This window comes from Rhinopithecus bieti, unplaced genomic scaffold, assembly GCF_001698545.2.
Source record: "Rhinopithecus bieti isolate Rb0 unplaced genomic scaffold, ASM169854v2 scaffold_3947, whole genome shotgun sequence".
In the NCBI taxonomy this organism is placed as follows: Eukaryota; Metazoa; Chordata; class Mammalia; order Primates; family Cercopithecidae; genus Rhinopithecus; species Rhinopithecus bieti.
Window position 1 is genome coordinate 450,663 of NW_016804220.1, and position 22,219 is coordinate 472,881.

At 41.2% G+C, this 22,219-nt stretch overlaps 1 protein-coding gene across 1 annotated transcript in view; it reads left to right on the forward strand.

Moving 5' to 3' along the window:
* Positions 1-9,041: 9,041 nt before the first annotated feature.
* Positions 9,042-22,219, forward strand: part of SEPTIN14 (septin 14) — an 89,106-nt gene continuing 75,928 nt past the window's right edge. The window contains exon 1 of the mRNA XM_017867300.1: positions 9,042-9,086. Coding sequence (XP_017722789.1) covers positions 9,048-9,086 — 39 coding nt within the window. The 5' untranslated portion in view covers positions 9,042-9,047. The remainder of the gene's footprint in view (positions 9,087-22,219) is intronic.

Genomic DNA, 22,219 nt, shown 5'->3' on the forward strand with positions numbered 1-22,219 from the left:
ACTCCCCAGTTTCAAAGCTTTCTACAAAGCTACAGTAATCAAAACTGTGTGGCAGTGGCATATCGAAGGACAATATCAAGAATATCAAAAAAGTGAAAAGACAACTTACAGAATGGGTGAAAATATTTTCAAATTGTATATGTGATAAAGGTATGATATCCAAAATACATAAATAACTCCTACAACTCAACAGCAAAAAGGAAAAATAACTAAAATGAATGAAGGACTTGAATAGACATTTTTCCAAAGAAAATATACAAACAGGAAATAAGATGCAAAGTTACCACTTTATACTTACTAGGATGGCTACTGAAAAACCAAAAACAGAATATAAGTTTTGGCAAGGTGGTGAAACTGGAACACATACATTGCTGGTGGGGGTTGTGGCTGCTCTGAAAAACAGTGTGGCCATTCCTCAAAAGGCAAACAGGCCAGGTGCAGTGGTTCAAACCTGTCATCCCAGCATTTTGGGAGGCTGAGGTGGGAGGACTGCTTGAGACCAGGAGTTTGAGACCAGCCTGGGCAATGTAGTGACACCCTCATCTCTATAGAAAATACAAAAATTAGCCGGGCATGGTGGTGTGCACCTGTAGTCCCAGCTACTTGGGAGGCTAAGTTGGGAGGATTGCTTGAGCCTGGGAGGTTGAGGCTGCAGTGTGAGCCATGATCATGCCATTGCACTGTAGCCTGGGTGACAGAGTGAGACCCTGTCTCAAAAAAGGAAGAAAAGGGAAGAAAAGAAACAGACTTAGGCTGGGTGCAGTGGCTCACGCCTGTAATCCAGCACTTTGGGAGGCTGGGGTGGGCAGATCACCTGAGGTCAGGAGTTCGAGACCAGCCTGGGGTTTCACCAACCCCATCTCTACTAAAAATACAGAATTAGCCGGGCATAGTGGCACATGCCTGTAATCTCAGCTACCTGAGAGGTTAAGGCAGGAGAACTGCTTGAACCCGGGAGGTGGAGGTTGCAGTGAGCCGAGATCAGGCCACTGCACTCCAGTCTGGGCAAAAAGAGTGAAACTCCATCTCAAAAAAAGAAAAAGGAAAAGGAAAAGATTACAAAAGCACTGTTGGGTTTCTGAGAAGTAATGTGTTAGGCAACTTATGCTTTATCTTTGTGTAACATTATTTTTAAAATCAACATATAATGTACACAGGAAAATGCAGGGATTTTAATGAGCTTTTACCAACATTTAAATCCAGAAAGTTTCTTCAGGCCCTTCAAGTCAGCCTTCTCATCTTAATGGCAAACACTGTTCAAATTCCTCTTGCCCTGAAATAGCTTTGCCTTTTCTGAAGTTTCACATGAATGAAATCAAATAGTACAGATAATTTTGTGTCTGGCTTTTTCTACTCAGTATCTTGACTTTGAGATTCATCCACTCTGTTTCATATATAAACAAACTCGTCCATTGCTAACTAGTCTTCTTTGAATAAATACCCCACAGATTGTTTATCGCCCTCTTGTTGGACATGTTGTTTATAGTTTTAGGTTATTTTGATAAAGGTGCTATTAACATTCTTATGTAAGTCTTTTTTTTTTTTTTTTTTTTTTTTTTTTTTTGAGACGGAGTCTCCCTCTGTTGCCCAGGCTGGAGTGCAGTGGCCGGATCTCAGCTCACTGCAAGCTCCGCCTCCCGGGTTTACGCCATTCTCCTGCCTCAGCCTCCCGAGTAGCTGGTACTACAGGTGGCCGCCACCTCACCCGGCTAGTTTTTTTTTTTGTATTTTTTAGTAGATACGGGGTTTCAGCGTGTTAGCCAGGATGGTCTCGATCTCTGACCTTGTGATCCGCCTGTCTCGGCCTCCCAAAGTGCTGGGATTACAGGCTTGAGCCACCGCGCCCGGCCGTAAGTCTTTTTGTAGACATATGCTTTCGTTTACATTAAATAGATAGCTAGGAATGTAATTTCTGGGTTATATAGTAACTGCATGTTAACTAAAAGTACTAAACAGAGGCCACGTGCGGTGGCTCATGCCTGTAATTTCAGCATTATGGGAGGCCAAGGTGGGAGGATTCCTTAGCCCAGGAATTTGAAACCAGCCTGGCCAACATGATGAGATCCCCTGTCACTACTAAAAATATAAAAATTAGCTGGGCATGGTGGCCTGTGCCTATAATCCCAGTAAGACTTGTCTCAAACTCCCCAATGCTCCCCAAAAAAACCCAAAACTACTGAACAGTGTTTTTTGTTTGTTTGTTTTTTTGAGACAGAGTCTCACTCTGTCACCCAGGCTGAAGTGTAGTGGTAGAATCTCGGCTCACTGCAATCTCCACCTACTTGGTTTAAGTGATCCTCCTGCCTGAGCCTCTTGAGTAGCTGGGATTACAGACTTCTGCTACCATGCCTGGCTAAGTTTGTATTTTTTTTTTTTTTTTTTTTTTAGTAAAGACAGAGTTTCACCATGTTGGACAGGCTGGTCTTGAGCTCCTGACCTCAAGTGATCCACCCGCCTTGTCCTCCCAAAGTGCTGGGATTACAGGCGTGGGCCACTGCGTCCAACCTCCAAGAACACCATTTTCAGAGCAAGCACCTGCCGGACTGCATCCTGCCCTGGGGCCCAAAAGCTCCTGCATCTCCACATTCCTGAAACCCCACTGACATCCCCCTCATGTCCTCCTGGACGGCTGCAGTGATGTAACACCAGCTGGACTCAATGGTGTGGCCAGGTCCCTAGCACTGTAGCCCACACAGTATCCTATACTTCAGACTGCTTTTGAGTTTTAAAAAAGTCTTTATGTATTCTAGATTCAAATTCAGTGTTAAATGTGTGGTGTGAAAATATTTTCCCTCAGTCTGCAGGCTTTTTATCCTTTACACAGAATTTTCACAGTGCAAACATTTTAATTTTTTAATTTTAATTTTTAAATTTTGATGATATTTAATTTACCAGTTTTTTCTTTTATGTATTGTCTTTGTTGTCAAGTCTAAGAATTTTTCACCAGCACCAGGTCCTGAAATTTTTCTCCTTTTTTCAAAATTTTTATAGGGGCCAGGTGCAGTGGCTCACACCTGGAATCCTAGCAGTCAGGGCGATCACCTGAGGTCAGGAGCTCAAGACCAGCCTGGCCAACATGGTGAAACCCCTTCTCTACTAAAAATACAAAAATTGGCTGGGCAGGGTGGCTCATGCCTGTAATCCCAGCACTTTAGGAGGCCAAGGTGGGTGGATCACCTGAAGTCAAGAGTTCAAGACCACCCTGGCCAACATGGTGAAACCCCATCTCTACTAAGAAAACACAACAATTAGTTGGGCGTGGTGGTGCATGTCTGGAGTCGCAGCTACCTAGGAGGCTGAGGCAGGAGAATCATTTGAACCTGGGAGGCAGACGTTGCAATGAGCCAAGATTGCACCACTGCACTCCAGCCTGGGTGACAGAGTGAGACTCCATCCAAAAAAAATAAAAAAATAAAATAAATAAAATAATAAAAAATAAAAATACAAAAATTAGCTGGGTGTGGTGGCTCATGCCTGTAGTTCCAGCTATCTGGGAGGCTGAGGTGGGAGAATCACTTGAATCTGGGAGGTAGAGATCATGTCACTGCACTCCAGCCTGGGTGACAGAGTGAGACCCTGTCTCAAAACAAGCAAACAAACAAAAAACCACAGTGATATAGGACTTCACACCTGTAAACCAAAAAAAGAATTCTAAGTCTTCCCAACCATCTGAACGGACCCCTCCTCTTAGCCAAGGACATTCCAAGGTTAACCCGAGAAACTAGTTCAGGTCAGACATGCCTCATTACACCCTCTTCCCTTTTGGAATTTAGGAAAAACTGACCAGCATTAACATCAACACAGACTTTAAGTCTGATAAGAAACATTTACAATCTGTTCTCTCTGAAGCCTGCTACTTCGAGGCTTCATCTGCATAATAAAACCTTGGTCTCTAGAGCCCTTTATTGTAACCCAGACTTTCCTTTCTATCGATAACAACTCTTTCAACCAAATGCCAATCCGAACATTTAAAAATCTACTTAAGACTTTGAACCTCCCCTCCCCCCACCACTTCAAGTTGTCTCACCCTTCCAGATCAAACCAATATAAATGTTTTTTTTTCTTTTTTTTTTTTTGAGACGGAGTCTTGCTCTGTCGCTCAGGCTGGAGTGCAGTGGCACCATCTCAGCTCACTGCAAGCTCCGCCTCCCAGGTTCACGCCATTCTCCTGTCTCAACTTCCTGAGTTGCTGGGACCACAGGCACCCGCCACCTCGCCCGGCTAATTTTGTTTTGTTTTTAGTAGAGACAGGGTTTCACCGTGTTAGCCAGGATGGTCTCGTTCTCCTGACCTCGTGATCCACCCCCTCGGCTTCCCAAAGTCCTGAGATTACAGGCATGAGCCACCGCGCTCAGCCAAACCAATGTAAATCTTACACATATTGATTGATGTATGTCTCCCTAGTGTATAAAAGCAAACTGTACCCCTGACCACTTTGGGCACATGTCATCAGGACCTCCTGATGCTGTGTCACAGGAGTGTCCTTAACTTTGGCAAAATAAACTTTCTTTTGTTTTGGAGATGGAGTCTTGCTCTGTCACCCAGACTGGAGTGTAGTGGGCGCGATCTTGGCTCACTGCAACCTCCATCTCCTGGGTTCCAGCAATTCTCCTGCCCCAGCCTCCTGAGTAGCTGGGATTATAGGCACCTGCCACCATGCCCGGCTAATTTTTGTATTTTTAGTAGAGATGAGGTTTCACCATGTTAGCTAGGCTGGTCTCGAATCCTGACCTCAGGCAATCCACCCACCTCAACCTCCCAAAGCACTGGGATTACAGGCATGAGCCACCGTGCCCGGCCTAAACTTTCTAAATTGATTGAGACCTGTCTCAGATATTTTTGGTTCACATACCCATTAGGATGGCTGCTATCCAAAACCACAGTAACATGTGCTGGTAAAGGCATGGAGAAGTTGGCACCTTGTGCATGACCGGTGGGAATGTAGTAACATGGTGTGGCTGCTGTGTTTGTGTTTTCTTGAAAAATTAAACATAGATGCTGGGCGCGATGGCTCACGCCTGTAATCCGAGCATTTTGGGAGGCTGACGCAGGTGGATCACCTATCAGGAGTTTGAGAACAGCCTGACCAACATGGCAAAACCCTATCTCTACTAAAAATACAAAATGTAGCCAGGCATGGTGGTGTGCGCCTGTAATCCCAGCTACTCTGGAGGCTGAGGCAGGAGAATCGCTTGAACCCGGGAGGCAGAGGTTGCAGTGAGCTGAGATTGTGCCACTACACTCCAGTCTGGGCGACAGAGCGAGACTCTGTCTAAAAAAAAAAAAAAAAAAATCAAACGTTTGCGTTATTAATATCGCCACCAATGTTTTAGAAAAGTTTTAAACGTTGGGAAACTGTCAACATCATGATGGTTGATAGAATTTCTCCAAAAACTCCAATTTTAGCTGTAAAGCTCATTATTACAAAATTTACAAAAATGTAAATTTTATCGTTTAGAAAGTACATTTTCAGTTAGTTTTCTAATCTTTTCTTTTCATTCATTATTTTTTGTTTGTTTGTTTCTTTAGACAGGATCTTACTCTGTTGCCCTGGCTGGAGTGCAATGGCATAATCATAGCTCACTGCAGCCTCAAACTCTGGCGCTCCATCTATCTTTCTGTCTCAGCCTCCCGAGTAGCTGGGACTACAGGCACGCACCACCATGCCTGACTAATTTTTAAATTTTTCTTCTATAGAGACCGGGTCTCGCTATGCTGACCAGGCTAGTTTCAGACTCCTGGGCTCAAGCAGTTCTCCTGCTTCAGACTCCCAAAGTGCTGGGATTGCACAATCTACCTCGCCTGGCTTAGTTATTTTACTTAATGTTACAAACTATGCTTCATTCATTTTCAAGAATCTGTCTTAGAAATCCCCAAGCTTAAATCATCAGTGTTTGTCAATTGCACTTGAAATTAATAATATTCCATGAAAAAAGGAGTTCCTATTTCTCAAAACTCAATCAATCACAGAACTTGTTTTCCTCAAGACAACCATCATACTTCTATACAATATAAATGCTTTATGGGTATTCATTGGTTTTTGTTGTTGTGAATATGTGAGGTGAATAGTGCAATAACTAATAATACAATTTGGAGCCATTTTTTTGATGAAGGTAGCAGGTTTTTTTGTTTTGTTTTGAGACGGTGTCTCACTCTTGTTGCCCAGGCTGGAATGCAGTGGTGTGATCCCTGCTCACTGCAACCTCTGCCTCCTGGGCTCAAGCAATTCTCCTGCCTCAGCCTCCCGAATAGCTGAGATTACAGGTGCCCACCACCACACCCAGCCATTTTTTGTATTTTTAGTAAGACATGGTTTCACCATGTTGGCCAGGCTGGTCTTGAACTGCTGACCTCAGGTGATACACCCACCTTGGCCTCCCAAAGTGTTGGGATTACAGGTGTAAGCCACTGTGCCCAGCCGAAGGTAGCAGTAGTTTTAACCACCATTGCTTTTGAACCATCAGTGTAAATATCAACACAGTGGAAAGGCAAATTAAATCCTAGTATGGGCTAAGTGCAGTGGCCATACTACTCACACCTGTAATCCCAGCACTTTGGGAGGCCAGGCAGAAGAATTACTTTGAGTTCAGGAGTTCGAGATCAGTCTGGGCAACATGGCAAAACCCCATCTCTACAAAAAAATGCAAAAATTAGCAGGGTGTGATGGTAGATGCCTGTAATCCCAGCTATTTGGGAGGCTGAGGTAGGGAGGATCGCTTGAGCTTGGGAGGTTGAGGCTGCAGTGAGTTGCGACTGCGCCACTGGATTCTAGCTTTGGTGACAGAGTGAGGCTCTATCTCAAAACAAAAACAAAAAGCCCTCGTATTATTAGAAAAAATTGAACCCATGGGTCCCCCCAAAGAGTCTCAGGAATCCTCAGTGCCCGCTGATCATACTTTGAGAACTTCTGCTCTAGACTTATGTGAAAGAAATAAACCCCTATTTGTTTAAGACACTTAATTAGGCTTTTAAATACAAGATAAGTTGCGTCTCTAGTTCTCAAATAATTTTTGGCAGATTTGCCAAAAATTCAGTCATTATACAGAGATACTCTGTACAATGTAGTAATTTACTTCAAATTAATTGAATTTGTAGTAATTTACTTCAAATTACTACAGTATTTCAAAAACAATATTTATTGTTCATTTAAATAAACATTATTATTTATTTATTTATTTTTTGAGTCAGAGTCTTGTTCTGTCACCCAGGCTGGAATGCAGTGGCGGGATCTTGACTCACTGCAACCTCCGCCTTCTGGGTTCAAGCAATTCTTGTGCCTCAGCCTCCTGAGTAGCTGGGATTACAGGCCTGCACCACTATGCCCGGCTAAGTTTTGTATTTTTAGTAGAGATGGGATTTTGCCATGTTGGCCAGTCTGGTCTCAAACTCTTGGCCTCAAGTGATCCTCCTGCCTTGGCCTCCCAAAGTGCTGGGATTATAGGTGTTAGCCACTGTGTCTGGCCAAACATTGTTGACTTAAATCAACAATGTTTGTTGCTGATTTCCATTAAAAGCTAGAAATTACTGGCCGGGCATGGTGGCTCATGCCTGTAATCCCAGCACTTTGGGAGGCTGAGGTGGGTGGATCACGAGGTCAGGAGATCAAGACCATACTGGCTAGCATGGTGAAACCTCGTCTCTATTAAAAATACAAAAAATTAGCCAGGTGTGGTGGTAGGCGCCTGTAGTCATAGCTACTAGGGAGGCTGAGGCAGGAGAATGGTGTGAACCCTGGAGGCAGAGCTTGCAGTGAGCCGAGATGGCACCACTGCACTCCAGCCTGTCGACAGAGTGAGACTCCATCTCAAAAAAAAAAAAACAAAAAAGGCTGGAAATTACTGCAATGTCCACCATTAAGTTTCTGATAAATAAATTAAAAAAAAAGTCATACATACTGGACTAAACTATGCCACAAAACAGAACTCTATCCATATCAGAAAACATTGTTTAATTTTAGGGAAAATGATATACATTTGTATACTAAAGTGCAATAATCCTCAGGATAGAGCAAGTGAAGAGATTATGGCACAGAACCATTCTTTGATTCTGTTTGCTTCTCAAATATTTCAAATACTTGCTTTACAAATATATACTATTTCCTTTTGAAACATGCCTCATATTCTTAGTATCTTTGTGCTGTGTTCAAAAGTAGGGTAGTATGGCCTTCTCAGGCAGTTCTGCTTGGAGATGAGCACAGCATGCTCTCTTGTACTTCTCCTCCCTGTTCCCAACTGTTACAAACACAGTGAATGTTTATTTGGTCCACAACTGGGGACAGTAGAAAGGACACCAGCTTGGAATCAGTTCGGACCTGTGTCTGCTACACAGCTGAATCCCTGGGAAAGTAAGTTACTTAATCTTTCTGAGTCTGAATTTTTTCACCTGGCATATGGCAATGAAAATACATGTATCTCAGATCTACTATGAGGACTAACAGAGGTAAATAAAGCACATAAACCCTTAGCACAATGCTAGGTGCATAATAGATGCTTCATAAATGAGAATTATCATTATTTTAGTTCAGTGTCTAAAGGACTTGTTTAGAGGTTTTAAGGTCTGCTTTCACAATTCTCCTTCAATGGGTAAATTCAAATGCTCAAGCCTCCTCTGGTATGCTACTCTGGAAAGTTAAGTGCTTATTAATGTCTTGCTTTTTTTTTTATTAACCATTTTTTAAAGCAAAATTTTCTGCTTTCCTTTCTTATGACCATAGAATCATTTAAAGAAGAAGAGTGCTCTTATCCTCTTGATTTCCAAAGGGAATTTAACTTTAAGATGCTTTTTGTATGCTTATGGTCAAATGTATTACTCTACATTATAAGTTGAATATTACATACTATTCATCATATACAAGCCCATCTAGCAAGATAGCCACAGTTTAAAACAGATTAATAGTGTGAACTAAAAACTGAAGCTTGCGAAAATACCTATATTATGCCCCCTAATTGATCTAAATTATGTCGTAAGAATATAGCCTTTGTAAGTAATTTAAAAAAAAATTTTTTTTAAATTTCCAGCTCTTTTAGTGTAGCATGGCGGAAAGAACAATGCGTATGCCCACACAAATACCTGCTGATGGAGATACAGTTAAGTATATCTTTCAAATATAACTCTACATTTTGTACTTCAATAAGATTAAATAGCTTAAAAATATTGACTTGGTAAACTGATGTAGGCATAGATGATAAAGTCTTGTTTGTTATGTTTGGGCATGAATTAGCTTTTATACTAATTGGAGTTAAATATCAATGGTGATTTAGATAATTGATACATGTTTTTTGAGTCCGATGACCTTATTAGCAGTGCAAAAGACTATTTCTATTTAACACCAAAGAAATTCAAAGTAAAACTTCTGAATCTCCCAATAAGTGAGAAGAACAGTGCTGTTTTGATGGATATATTTGCAGAATGTATATACTGACAATAAATAATTTTTTAATTAAGTTATTTTAGCAAATGGTTGGATGACTGCTTGCTGATTGCTTTACTGAGTGTGAGGTTAGAGCAAGTTTTTTTTCTTTTTAGATGGAGTCTGGCTCTGTTGCTTAGGCTGGAGTGCAGTGGCGCAATCTCAGCTCACTGCAACCTCTGCCTTCTGGGTTTAAGCGATTCTCCCGCTTCAGCCTCCCAAGTAGCTGGAATTACAGGCACCCGCCTTCATGCCCGGCTAACTTTTGTATTTTTTTAGTAGAGACAGGGTTTCACCATGTTGGCCAGCCTGGTCTCGAACTCCTGACCTCAGGTGATCTACCCACCTCAGTCGCCCAAAGTATTGGGATTACAGGCCACTGCGCCCGGCCTGTCATTGCTTTTCATAAATAACCATCCTCTGAGAGGAATTTCTCAGAGACTGAACCATTGGCCTATGCTCATTCCATTTTATCTTTGGGCTGTGTTGTGTATCAAATCATGGTTAATACTCCTTTGTTCACATGACACTAAAACATAAAATTTTAGAATTAGAAGAGATCCCAAAAGCCAATTAGTCAAACATTAATCTGATATACAAAAACTAGCAACAAATCCTTTAGCAAGTATCTTAGTCTGTTTGGGCAGCTATAACAAAATACCTTAGACTTGGTAATTTATAAACAATAGAAATGCATTGCTCACAGTTCTAGAGGATGGGAAGTCCAAGATCAAAGGACCAGCTGGTTTGGTGTTAGGTGAGGGCTTACTCTCTGCTTCAAAAATGGCTTCTAGCTGTGTCCTCACACGGCAGGAGAAGCAAACAGTGTCGCTCAAACTTCTGTTATAAATGCAGTAGTCCTATTCATGTGGGTGGAACTGTATGACCTAATCACCTCTCCAAGGCTCCGTTTTTTTAAAAATTAAATGATATGTAATATTAATACATATTGATGGGGTATAGGCAATATTTTGTTATATGCATAGAATATATAATAATCAAATCAGGGTACTTCATGTATCTATTACCTCGAATATTTATTATTTCTATGTTTTGGGAACATTTCAAGTCCCTTCTTTTAGCTATTTATATAATACATTGTTATAAACTATAGTCTCCCTACTCTGCTATAGAACATTAGAACTTATTTTTTCTGCCTAACTGAATGTTTGAACCCACCAGCCAACCTCTGTTCATCCCCCCACTACTCACACACCCTTCCCAGCCTCTGGTAGCTATCATTCTACTCTACTTCTATGAGATCAACTTTTTAAGCTGACGCATATGAGTGACATATTTGTCTTTCTGTGTCTGACTTACTTCACTTAACATAATGACCTCTAGTTCAATCCATGTTAATGCAAATGATAGGATTTCCTTTTTTTTATGTGGCCAAATTCTTTTTTTTTTTTTTTTTTTTTTTTGAGATGGAGTTTCACTCTTGTTGCCCAGGCTGGAGTGCAATGGCATGATCTCAGCTCACTGCAACCTCCGCCTCCCAGGTTAAAGCAATTCTCCTGCCTCGGCCTCCCAAGTAGCTGGGATTACAGGCATGCACCCCCATGCCTGGATAATTTTGTAGTTTTAGTAGAGATGGGGTTTCACCCTGTTGGCCAGGTTGGTTTCAAACTCCTGACCTCAGGTGACCTGCCTCAGCCTCCCAAAGTGCTGAGACTACAAGTGTTAGCCACCACACCTGGCCCCAAATAGTATTTAAATGTGTATATATACAACTTTTTAAATCCATATATCTATTGATGGACATTTAGGTTGATTCCATATTTTTGCTGTGGTGAATACTGGTTCAATAAACAAAGGGATGCACAGATCTCTTCTATATACTGATATTTTTTCCTTTGGGTATATACCAAGTAGTGGGATTGCTGGATCATATGGTAGTTCCATTTATATTGGAAACGAAGAATGAGAGAAGGAGAGGGAGGAAGGGAGAGAGGGATACAAGAAGTGAAGGGAGGCGTTGAAAAAAGAGTGACTAGGATCATAATAGAACTTAAGTTTCCATATCTTAGCTATTGTAAATAATGCTGCAATGAACACAGAGCATCACACATCGTGATTTAAAATTATATTACAAAGCTATAGTAATCAATATAGTATGGCACCATCATAGAAACAGAAACATAGACCAGTGAAACACAATAGAGCTCCCAGAAATAAATCCAAACATTCATGGTTAGCTAATTTTTCAAAAGGGCACCAAGAGGACATACTGAGGAAAAAATCATCTCTTCACTAAATGGTTCCAGGAAAACTGAATTTCTATAGGCAAAAGAATGATATTGGACCATTATCTTACACTATACCAAAAAACCAACTCAAAATAGATAAAAGACCAAAAAGTAGGACCTGAAGTCATAAAACTCTGAGGAGAGAACATAGGGGAAAATGTCCTTGACATTCGTCTTGACAGTAATTTTTTTTTTTTTTTTTTTGAGACGGAGTTTCGCTCTTGTTGCCCCGGCTAGAGTGCAATGGCACAATCTCTGCTCACTGCAACCTCCTCCTCCCGGGTTCAAGTGATTCTCTTGCCTCAGCCTCCCAAATAGCTAGGATTATAGGAGCCCACCACCACCCCCGGCTAATTCTGGGGGCTGAAAAGTGGACATCTTATGTAGAACCATAGCAACTGAGATAAGTAGATTTTATGTCTGCAGCTGACATGCCTTTTCTTTTACTAGGCCTTTAGTACAGAGGTTTGTGTTTCTCTGAGTAAAGCTGGGCTTGAGATTTGATGTTGCTATAGTGTGATTCTTACTATCCTATGGGCTTTTTTTTTTTTTTTGGATGGAGTTTCACTCTTGTTGCCCAGGCTAGAGTCCAGTGGCACGATCTTGGCTCACTGCAACCTCTGCCTCCTGGGTTCAAGCGATTCTCCTGCCTCAGCCTCCTGAGTAGCTGGGATTATAGGCATGCACCACCATGCTCGGCTAATTTTGTATTTTTAGTAGAGATGGGGTTTCTCCATGTTGATCAGCCTGGTCTCAAACTCTCAACCTCAGGTGATCTGCCCTCCTCGGCCCCCCAAAGTGCTGGGATTACAGGCATGAGCCACCGCGCCTGGTCTACCCTATGGGCTTTGAATGTCTCTGGTGATACCTTGTGTTGAGGGTAGGGGTTGGTTTGCCAGAGGATGTTTTTCTGATGATGATTTCACCCTCAACCTTAAGTCTTCCTTTGGTGCTATGCCTCAGAATGAGTATGTCTCTTGCAATATCTCTTGCAGAGAATATGTATCTTGATAGCAGTTAGCCTGGTGATGAAGGTACGTGAGAATACTTTTTTATTTGATTGCCAGTCTTAGGCAAGTACTCCGCCTCTGGGCCCCGGGGGTATGACTTTCTCTTTCTCTTCTTCTGACATGGTTCTGAATCCATTGTGAATTTCTGTACATCTTCTAGGGCTTCAAGCTTTTTTTATGTTCCCTACTTTCAGAAGCAATGTGCTTTCACCAGCACCCTAAGAGAGTGCTTCTTGGCTCTTCACCCATAGAGGAAGGCTTTTTTATTCTGTAGAGGAGAAAGTTCTGATTAGAGCTTCTTGCCATCATTGCTGCTGTTGCATGTCCCAGTTCTGTAACTTGAGAGAGATTTTTTTTTTCAGAGTTCTATCAATTTTTTACTGAATGTCTAGTTGGGTTCAAGGAGAAAAAGTTTTTGAGGAGCTACAGATTATTTTTTGTTCTACAAAAAAGACACATGCACACTTCTTCTCTTCTCTTCTCTTCTCTTTTCTCTTTTTTGAGATAGAGTTTTTGCTCTTGTTGCCCAGGCTGGAGTGCAGTGGCTCAATCTTGGCTCACTGCAGCCTCTGCCTCCTGGGTTCAAGCGATTCTCCTGCCTCAGCCTCCCAAGTAGCTGGGATTACAGGCATGTGCCACCGCACCTGGCTAATTTTGTATTTTTATTAGAGACAGGGTTTCACTATGTTGGTCAGGCTGGTCTCAAACTCCCAACCTCAGGTGATCCGCCTGCCTCAGTCTCTCAAAGTGCTGGGATTACAGGTGTGAACCACCGCACCCGTCCTGTTTTCTTTTTTAAAAATTTGAGACAGAGTCTCACTCTGTCACCCAGGCGGGAGTGCAGTGGTGCAATCTTGGCTTACTGCAACCTTCACCTCCCAGTTTCAACCAATTCTCGTACCTCAGCCTCTTGAGTAGCTGAGATGATAGACATGCACCACCACGCCCAGCTAATGTTTGTATTTTTACTAGAGACAGGGTTTCACCATGTTGGCCAAGCCGGTCTCAAACTCCTGACCTCAAGTGATCTGCCTGCCTCGGCCTCCTAAAGTGTTGGGATTAGGGGTGTGAGCCACCGCACCCAGCCTGTACTTGTTTTCATCTCAGCTCTATTCACAATAGCTGAGACATTGAATCAACCTAGGTGTCCATCAATGGTAGATTGGATTAAAAATGTGGTACATGGCTGGGTGCAGTGGCTCACACCTGAAATCCCAGCACTTTGGGAGGCTGAGACTGATGGATAGTCTGAGGTCAGGAGTTTGAGAGCAGGCTGACCAACATGGTGAAACCCTGTCTCTACTAAAAATACAAAAAATTAGCTGGGCGTGGTGGTGGGCAACTGTGATCCCAGCTACTCAGGAGGCTGAGGCAGGATAATTGCTTGAACTTGGGAGGTGGAGATTGCAGTGAGCTGAGATCGCACCACTGCGCTCCAGCCTGGGTGACAGAGCGAGATTCTGTCTCAAAAAAAAAAAAAAAGTGTGGTACATATACACCGTGGAATACTCTGCAGCCATAAAAAATGAAATGCGTCCTTTGCAGCAACATGGGTGCTGCTGGAGGCCATTATCCTAAGTGAATTAATACAGAAACAGAAAACCAAATACCACATGTTCTCATTTACAAGTGGGGGTAAACATTGGGTACTCATAAACATACAAGTATGAGACTCATGCCATAGATGGCAACAATGGACACTGAGGACTACTACAGGGTGGCGGGGGAGTGGTAGGGGCAGAAAATCTACCTGTTGAGTACTATGCTTAGTACCTGGGTGATGGGATCATTCACACCCTCAAACCTCAGCACATTCAATATCCCCGCATAACAAACCTGCACATGTACTCTCTGAATCTAAAAGTTGAAATTACAAATAAAAATTAAATACATACATTAAATCAAACCTTAATAAATTAAAAAATATAATTAATATACTCTTTATTCTCTACTTAGAATGACAGATTTCCAAATAAGGACAAATAAAACCAAACCAGAAAACAAACAAACAAAAAACAGCTACAGGGCTGGGTGCAGTGGCTCACACCTGTAATCCCAGCACTTTGGGAGGCCGAGGCGGAGGATCACAAGGTGAGGAGTTCAAGACCAACCTGGCCAACACAGTGAAACCCATCTCTACTAAAATACAAAATTAGCCAGGTGTGGTGGCACGGCTATAATCCCAGTTACTCAGGAGGCTGAGTCAGGAGAATCGCTTGAACCTGGGAGGTGGATGTTGCAGGGAGCTGAGATTGCGCCACTGCACTCTAGCCTGAGCAACAGAGCGAGACTGTGTCTCAAAAAAAAAAAAAAAAAAAAAAGAAAAAAAAAANTCTTTATTCTCTACTTAGAATGACAGATTTCCAAATAAGGACAAATAAAAACCAAACCAGAAAACAAACAAACAAAAAACAGCTACAGGGCTGGGTGCAGTGGCTCACACCTGTAATCCCAGCACTTTGGGAGGCCGAGGCGGAGGATCACAAGGTGAGGAGTTCAAGACCAACCTGGCCAACACAGTGAAACCCATCTCTACTAAAAATACAAAAATTAGCCAGGTGTGGTGGCACGGCTATAATCCCAGTTACTCAGGAGGCTGAGTCAGGAGAATCGCTTGAACCTGGGAGGTGGATGTTGCGGGGAGCTGAGATTGCCCCCCGGCCCCTTAACCGGACAAAAAGGGGGAGATTTTTTGTTAAAAAAAAAAAAAAAAAAAAAAAAAGGAAAAGAACAGAAGAAAGAAAGAAAAAAGCAGCTACAGATGATTCCTGTTTATGGCTCAAAGTTTTTACTTGTCTGCCAAAGCATATTCTAGCAATTAGGTCCTTGCTTTAGAACTCTTCTCATATCTGTGGCTTTCTTGCCTAGAAAAGTTAATGTTCCCATCTTGTCTTTTCCTGTGGGTTTCTGTCTCTCCTTCAATTCTGGAACAATTTTTTGACCTGAAACATCAGTACTAGGATGAGTTAAAAAAAAAGTTGTGATCTTGCCTTAGTCCATTATTTTATTCCTGTAGTGTTAGTAGTGATGTCTTTTTTCTGCTTTCTGCATCTCTGAGCAGAAACTAGAAATGAATATAACTGAATTTTGTATATTGACTTTATAGCTTTTAATTTTGATATATTCTCTTAGTAATTCTGGCAGATGCTCTGTAGATTCTTGTATATTTTCTACCTTTTTTCAATATAAAATAACAAACTCTTTTGAATATTTATGCTTTTTGTTTGCCTTATTGACTGGTAAGAACCTCCAGTAAAATGTATAAAATGACAAGAGCTGACATCTCTGCTTTATTTTCAGTCTTGTGAGGAAAGCACTCAGATGTTTACTATGAAGTATGATGTTAGATTTAAAGTTTTTTTAATATAGTTTTTATCAGATTGAGGAAGTTCTCTTTAATTCGTATTTTACTAATAGACTTTAAAATCACAAATGGGTATTCAATTCATCAAATATAATATTTTTCATTTATTCAGTCATATGGCGATTTTACTTTATACTATTAATATGGTGAAATGTTTATTGATTTTTTTAATTTTTAATTTTTTTTGAGACAGGGTTTTACTCTGTTACCCAGGCTGCAGTGCAGTGGCACAATCATAGCTCACCACAAGCTCTAACTCCTGGGCTTAAGTGATCCTACTGCCTCAGCCTCCGGAGTAGCTGGGACAATGAGCATGTACTACCACACCCAGCTATTTTTTAAATTTTTATTTTCAGTAGAGACAGGGTTTCACTATGTTGCCCAGACTGGTCTCGAATTCCTGAACTCAAGCGATCTTCCAGCCTCAGCTTCCCAAAGTTCTGGGATTACAGGCATGAGCCACCATGCTCAGCCCTTAATTTTTAATTTTTATGGGTACATAGCAGGTCTATATATTTATGGGGCACATGAGGTATTTTGTTATAGGCACATAATGTGTAATAATCATATCAGGATAAATGGGGTATCCACTACCTTAAGTATTTTTCATTTCTTTGTGTTAGAAACATTTCAATTGTACTCTTCATTCTTCTAAAATGTACAATTTATCGTTGACTATAGTCACCCTGTTGTGCTATCAAATACTGGACCTTATTCATTCTATCTAACTATATCCTTGTACCCATTAACAATCCCCTCACCACCCTCACTACCCTTCTTAGCCTCTGATAACCATCCTTCCACTCTCTATCTCCATGAGTTCAATTGTTTTAATTTTTAGCTCCCACAAATAAGTGAGAACATGTGAAGTCTGTCTTTCCGTGACTTGCTTATTTCACTTAACATATTGTTAGGTTCCATCCATGTTATTGGAAATGACAAGATCTCATTCTTTTTGATGGCTGAATAGTATTCCATTGTGTATATGTACCACATTTTCTTTGTCTATTCATCTGTTGATGGACACTTAGCTTGCTTCCAAATCTTGGCTATTGTGAATAGTGCTGCAACAAACATGGGAGTGTAGATATCTCCTCGGTGTACTAATTTCTTTCTTTTGGGTATATACCTAGCAGGGGATTGCTGGATCATACAGTAGTTCTATGTTTAGTTTTTTGAGGTACCTCCATACTGTTCTCCATACTAATTCACATTCCCATCAACAGTGTAAGAGGATTCTCTTTTTTCTACATTCTTGCCAGCATTTGTTATTGCCTGTCTTTTGGGTAAAAACCACTTTAACTCAGGTGAGATGATATATCATTTTAGGTTTGATTGGAATTTCTCTGATGGTCAATGATGTTGAGTACCTTTTTATATACCTGTTTGCCATTTGTATGTCTTCTTTTGAGACATGTCTGTTCCAATCACTTGCCAGTTTTTAAATTGGATTATCAGATTTTTTCCTATTGAGCTATTTGAGCTTCTTACATAATCTGGTTATGAATCCCCTATCAGGTGGATAGTTTGCAAATATTTTCTCCCATTCAGTGGGTTGTCTCCTCACTTTGTTAATCACTTTCTTTGCTGTGCAGAAGCTTTTTAATTTGATATGATCCCATTTGTCCATTTTTGCTTTGGTTTCCTGTGCTTGTAGGGCATTATCCAAGAAGTATTTGTCCAGGTCAATGTCCTGGAGAGTTTCCCCAATGTTTTCTTTTAGTAGGTTCATAGTTTCACGACTTAGATTTATATCTTTAATCCATTTTTATTTGATTTTTATATATGATGAGAGATAGGAGTCTGTTTTCTTTATTTTACATATGGATATCCAATTTTCCCAGAACTATTTATTGAAGAGATTCTTCTTTCCCCACTGTATACTCTTGGCACCTTTGTCAAAAGTGAGTTCACTGTACATGTCTGAATTTATTTCTGGGTTCTGTATTCTGTTCCATTTGTCTATATGTCTGTTTTCATGACAGTACCATGCTGTTTTGGTTACTGTAGTTCTGTATTATAATTTGAAGTCAAGTAATGTGATTCCTTCAGTGTACCCAGAATACTCGGCATTGCTTTGAATATTCTGTGTCCTTTGTGGGTACATGTAAATTTTAGGATTATTTTTTCTGTTTCTTTCTTTCTTTTTTTTTTTTTTTGAGACAGAGTCTCGCTCTGTTGCCAAGTCTGGTGTGCAGTGGCACGATCTCGGCTCACTGCAGGCTCTGCCTCCCAGGCTCACACCATTCTCCATTCTCCTGCCTCAGCCTCCCGGGTAGCTGGGACTAAAGGCACCTGCCACCATGCCCAGCTAATTTTTTTGTATTTTTAGTAGAGAAGGGGTTTCATCATATTAGCCAGGATGATCTCGATTTCCTGACCTCGTGATCTGCCTGCCTTGGCCTCCCAAAGTGCTGGGATTACAGACATGAGCCCCTGCTCCCGGCCTATTTTTTTCTATTTCTGTGGAGAATGTCACTGGTATTTTGATAGGCATTGAGTTAGATATGTAGATCGCTTTCAGTGGTATGAACATTTTAACGATATTGATTCTTTCAGTCCATAAACATGGAATATCTTTTCATTTTTTTGTAGCCTCTTCAATTTCTTGTATCAATATTTTATAGTTTATCATTTATGGATTTTTGAGTGCTGAACTAACCTTGTGTTTCTAGAATAAATGTCAATTGTTTTAATATATAATCTTTTTTATATACAAGTGAATTGATTCGGTAATGTTTTGTTAAGATTAAACAAAAAAAAAACAAAAAACTCCGTGCAGTATGATTTCTTCTAAATGAAATTCTAGAAGAAGTAAAACTATAGCAACTGAAAACAGATGAGAGGTTGCCAGGACTGAGGGATGAGGGTTATGAATTGACTGAATAGGGATAAGAGGGAAAGCTTTAGGGATGTCAGAAATGTTCTATATGGTGATCATGATGGTGATTACATTACTATACACATTCATTAAAATTCATCAAATGGTGCACATAAAGTTGGTGATTTTATTATATATAAATTATTCCTCAATAAAGCTAGCTAAGTAACATATATAGAATTTTAGTAGAAAAAAGCAAGTTGCAGAGTTTCACTCTTGTAGCCCAGGCTGGCGTGCAATGGCGCGATCTTGGCTCACTGCAACCTCTGCTTCCTGGATTCAAGCAATTCTCCTGTCTTAGCCTCCCAAGTACCTGGGGTTACAGGCCTCTGCCACCATGCCTGGCTAATTTTTTTTTGTACTTTTAGTAGAGACCAGGTTTCACCACACTGGCCAGGCTGGTCTTGAACTCCTGACCTCTGGTGATCTGCCTACCTCGGCCTCCCAAATTGCTGGGATTACAGGTGTGAGCCACTGTACCCGGCCACGTATGTGTTTTTAAAATTTAATACCTCTATATTTGTGTATATAAAAGTATTTTTTAATGTCTAAAATCATAAAAATCCTAAAAATAGGGAAAAGAGGAAGGAGATAGGATGTGGGGAATAGTCAAATGGAATATTATCTTTCATTTCAATATTTCAGTTGTTAAGAAAAATTTATTTGCACACTCACTAGTTGTACAATTAAAATTAAATTTAATTATGGTAGTAAAAAAGAATTTTTGCAGTTATGCACATGACAGAAATTAATGTATAATTTTCTCTTTTTGTGATATCTTTGCCAGGTGTGTTTTCTTCGTTTTTTCTTCTGAGATGGAGTCTCACTCTATCGCCCAGGCTGGAGTGCATGGTGTAATCTCGGCTCACTGCAACCTCTGCCTCCTGGGTTCAAGGGATTCTCCTGCCTTAGCCTCCCAAGTAGCCGGGATTACAGGCACGTGCCACCATGCCTGGCTAATTTTTTGTATTTAGTAGAGATGGGGGTTTCACCATGTTTGTCAGGCTGGTCTTGAACTCCTGACCTCAGGTGATCCACACGCCTCGACCTCGCAAAGTGCTAGGATACAGGCGTGAGCCACTGCGCCTGGGTTGTCAGGTGTTTATATTGCCATTATATCTGGTTTCATAAAATGCATTGGAAAAAATTCACCCCTCTTCTGTTTTGTAGAGAGTTTGTGTGAATTTTTCTTTAACTGCTTGTTGATAGAATTCAATAGTGAAACTAGCAGGGCCTAGTTTCTTTTTTTTTTTTTTTGAGACAGAGTCTTGCTCTGTCACCCAGGCTGGAGTGCAGTGGCGCGATCTCAGCTCACTGCAAGCTCCACCTCCCGGGTTCACGTTGTTCTCCTGCCTCAGCCTCCTGAGTAGCTGGGACTACAGGCGCCCGCCACCACGCTTGGCTAATTTTTTTGTATTTTCAGTAGAGACGGGATTTCACTGTGTTAGCCAGGATGGTCTCGATCTCCTGACCTCGTGAGCCGCCCGCCTCGGCCTCCCAAAGTGCTGGAATTACAGGCTTGAGCTACTGCGCCCGGCCAGGGCCTGAAGATTTCTTTGTGGAAAGGTTTTTGACTATAATTTCTTCAATAGATATATGACTCTTTAGATTTCCTATTTCCCATTGTGTCATTTTTATAATTTGTTTTTTTCCAAAGGAATTTATTTACTTTCAAGTTTGTTGGCAAAAGAGTTATTTCAAATTTATTGGCAAAATGTGTTCATAAATGTGTTTATAGTAGTCTATTATAATTTTGTTATCTGTGTGGTCTATAGTAATGTTCTCTCGTTTCTGCTATGAGCAATTTGTGTTTTGGGTGTTTTTTTGTTTGATTTTTGTTTTTTTGAGATGGAGTCTTGCTCTGTTGCCCAGACTGGAGTACAGTGGTGTGATCTTGGCTCACCGCAACCTCTGCCTCCTGGGTTCAAGCGATTCTCCCACCTCAGCCTCCCAAGTAGCTGGTATTATTGGCTCATGCCACCATGCCCAGCTAATTTTTGTATTTTAGTAGAGAGGGGTTTTCTATGTTGGTCAGGCCGGTCTTGAACTCCTGACCTCAGGCGATCTCCCTACCTCGGCCTCCCAAAGTGCTGGGATTACAGGCGCGAGCCACTGTGCCCGGCTGTTTTGGGTGTTTTTATTAGTCCAGCTAAGTGTTTATCAATCTTATCAATCTTTTCAAAACAGCAAATTTTTGCTTATTTAATTTTCTATAAGACCTATTTCCTGTTTCTTTGCTTTCTGCTTTTATTTATTTATTTTTGAGATGTAATCTCCCTCTGTCGCCCAGGCTGGAGTGCAGTGGTCCAATTTCAGTTCACTGCAACCTCTGCCTCCCTGGCTCAAGGGATTCGCCTGCCTCAGCCTCCCGAGTAGTTGGGATTACAGGCTCCCACCACCATGCCCAGCTCATTTTTGTATATTTAGTAGAGACAGGGTTTCACTATGTTGGCCAGGCTGGTCTCGAACTCCTAACCTCAAGTGATGCACTTGCCTCGGCCTCTCAAAATGCTGGGATTTCAGGCATGAGCCAATGCGCCCGGCCATGCTTTCTGCTTTTATCTTAATTTTATAATTTTGTTTTCTCCTGGGATTTTGTCTTTTACTCATTGTGTATGCACACTTTCCTTTATGTCTCTGCACGTTTATAATAGCTGTTTTAAAATCTCTGTTAGTAGATTGGGCCCAGTGGCTCACACCTGTAATCCCAGCCCTTTGGAGGCTAAGGCAGGAGGATTGTTTGAGCTCAGGAGTTCAAGACCAACCCGAGCAACATGGTGTGACCTCGTCTCTACCAAAAATACAAAAATTAGCCAGGTGCAGTGAATCACACCTGTAATCCCAGCACTTTGGAAGGCCCAGGCAGGTGGATCCCCTAAGGTCAGGAGTTCAAGACCAGCCTGGCCAACATGGTGAAACCCCTTCTCTACAAAAAATACAAAGATTGGCTGGGCATGGTCACGCATGCTTATAGTCCCAGCTTTTTGGGAGGCTGGAGAATTGCTTGAGCCCGGGTGATGGAGGTTGCAGTGAGTCGAGATCTCAGCTTACTGCAACCTCTGCCTCCCAGGCCGGTTAGCATATTCTTGTTTTATAAAGGTACAAAATAAATGTAGACAATATCTACTGAGCTAATTGTTGATGCTTCTACCTTAACATCTTTCCTACTGATTTATAATTCCTTTATTCTCACATATACTAAAATATTTTAAAGCTTGTTAATTTAGATAAAAAGGCATTTTGTATTCCTCATAAAATAGTGTTAAGAACTGTGAAGTATGCTGAGCTGTCATTGCAAAGTGGTAT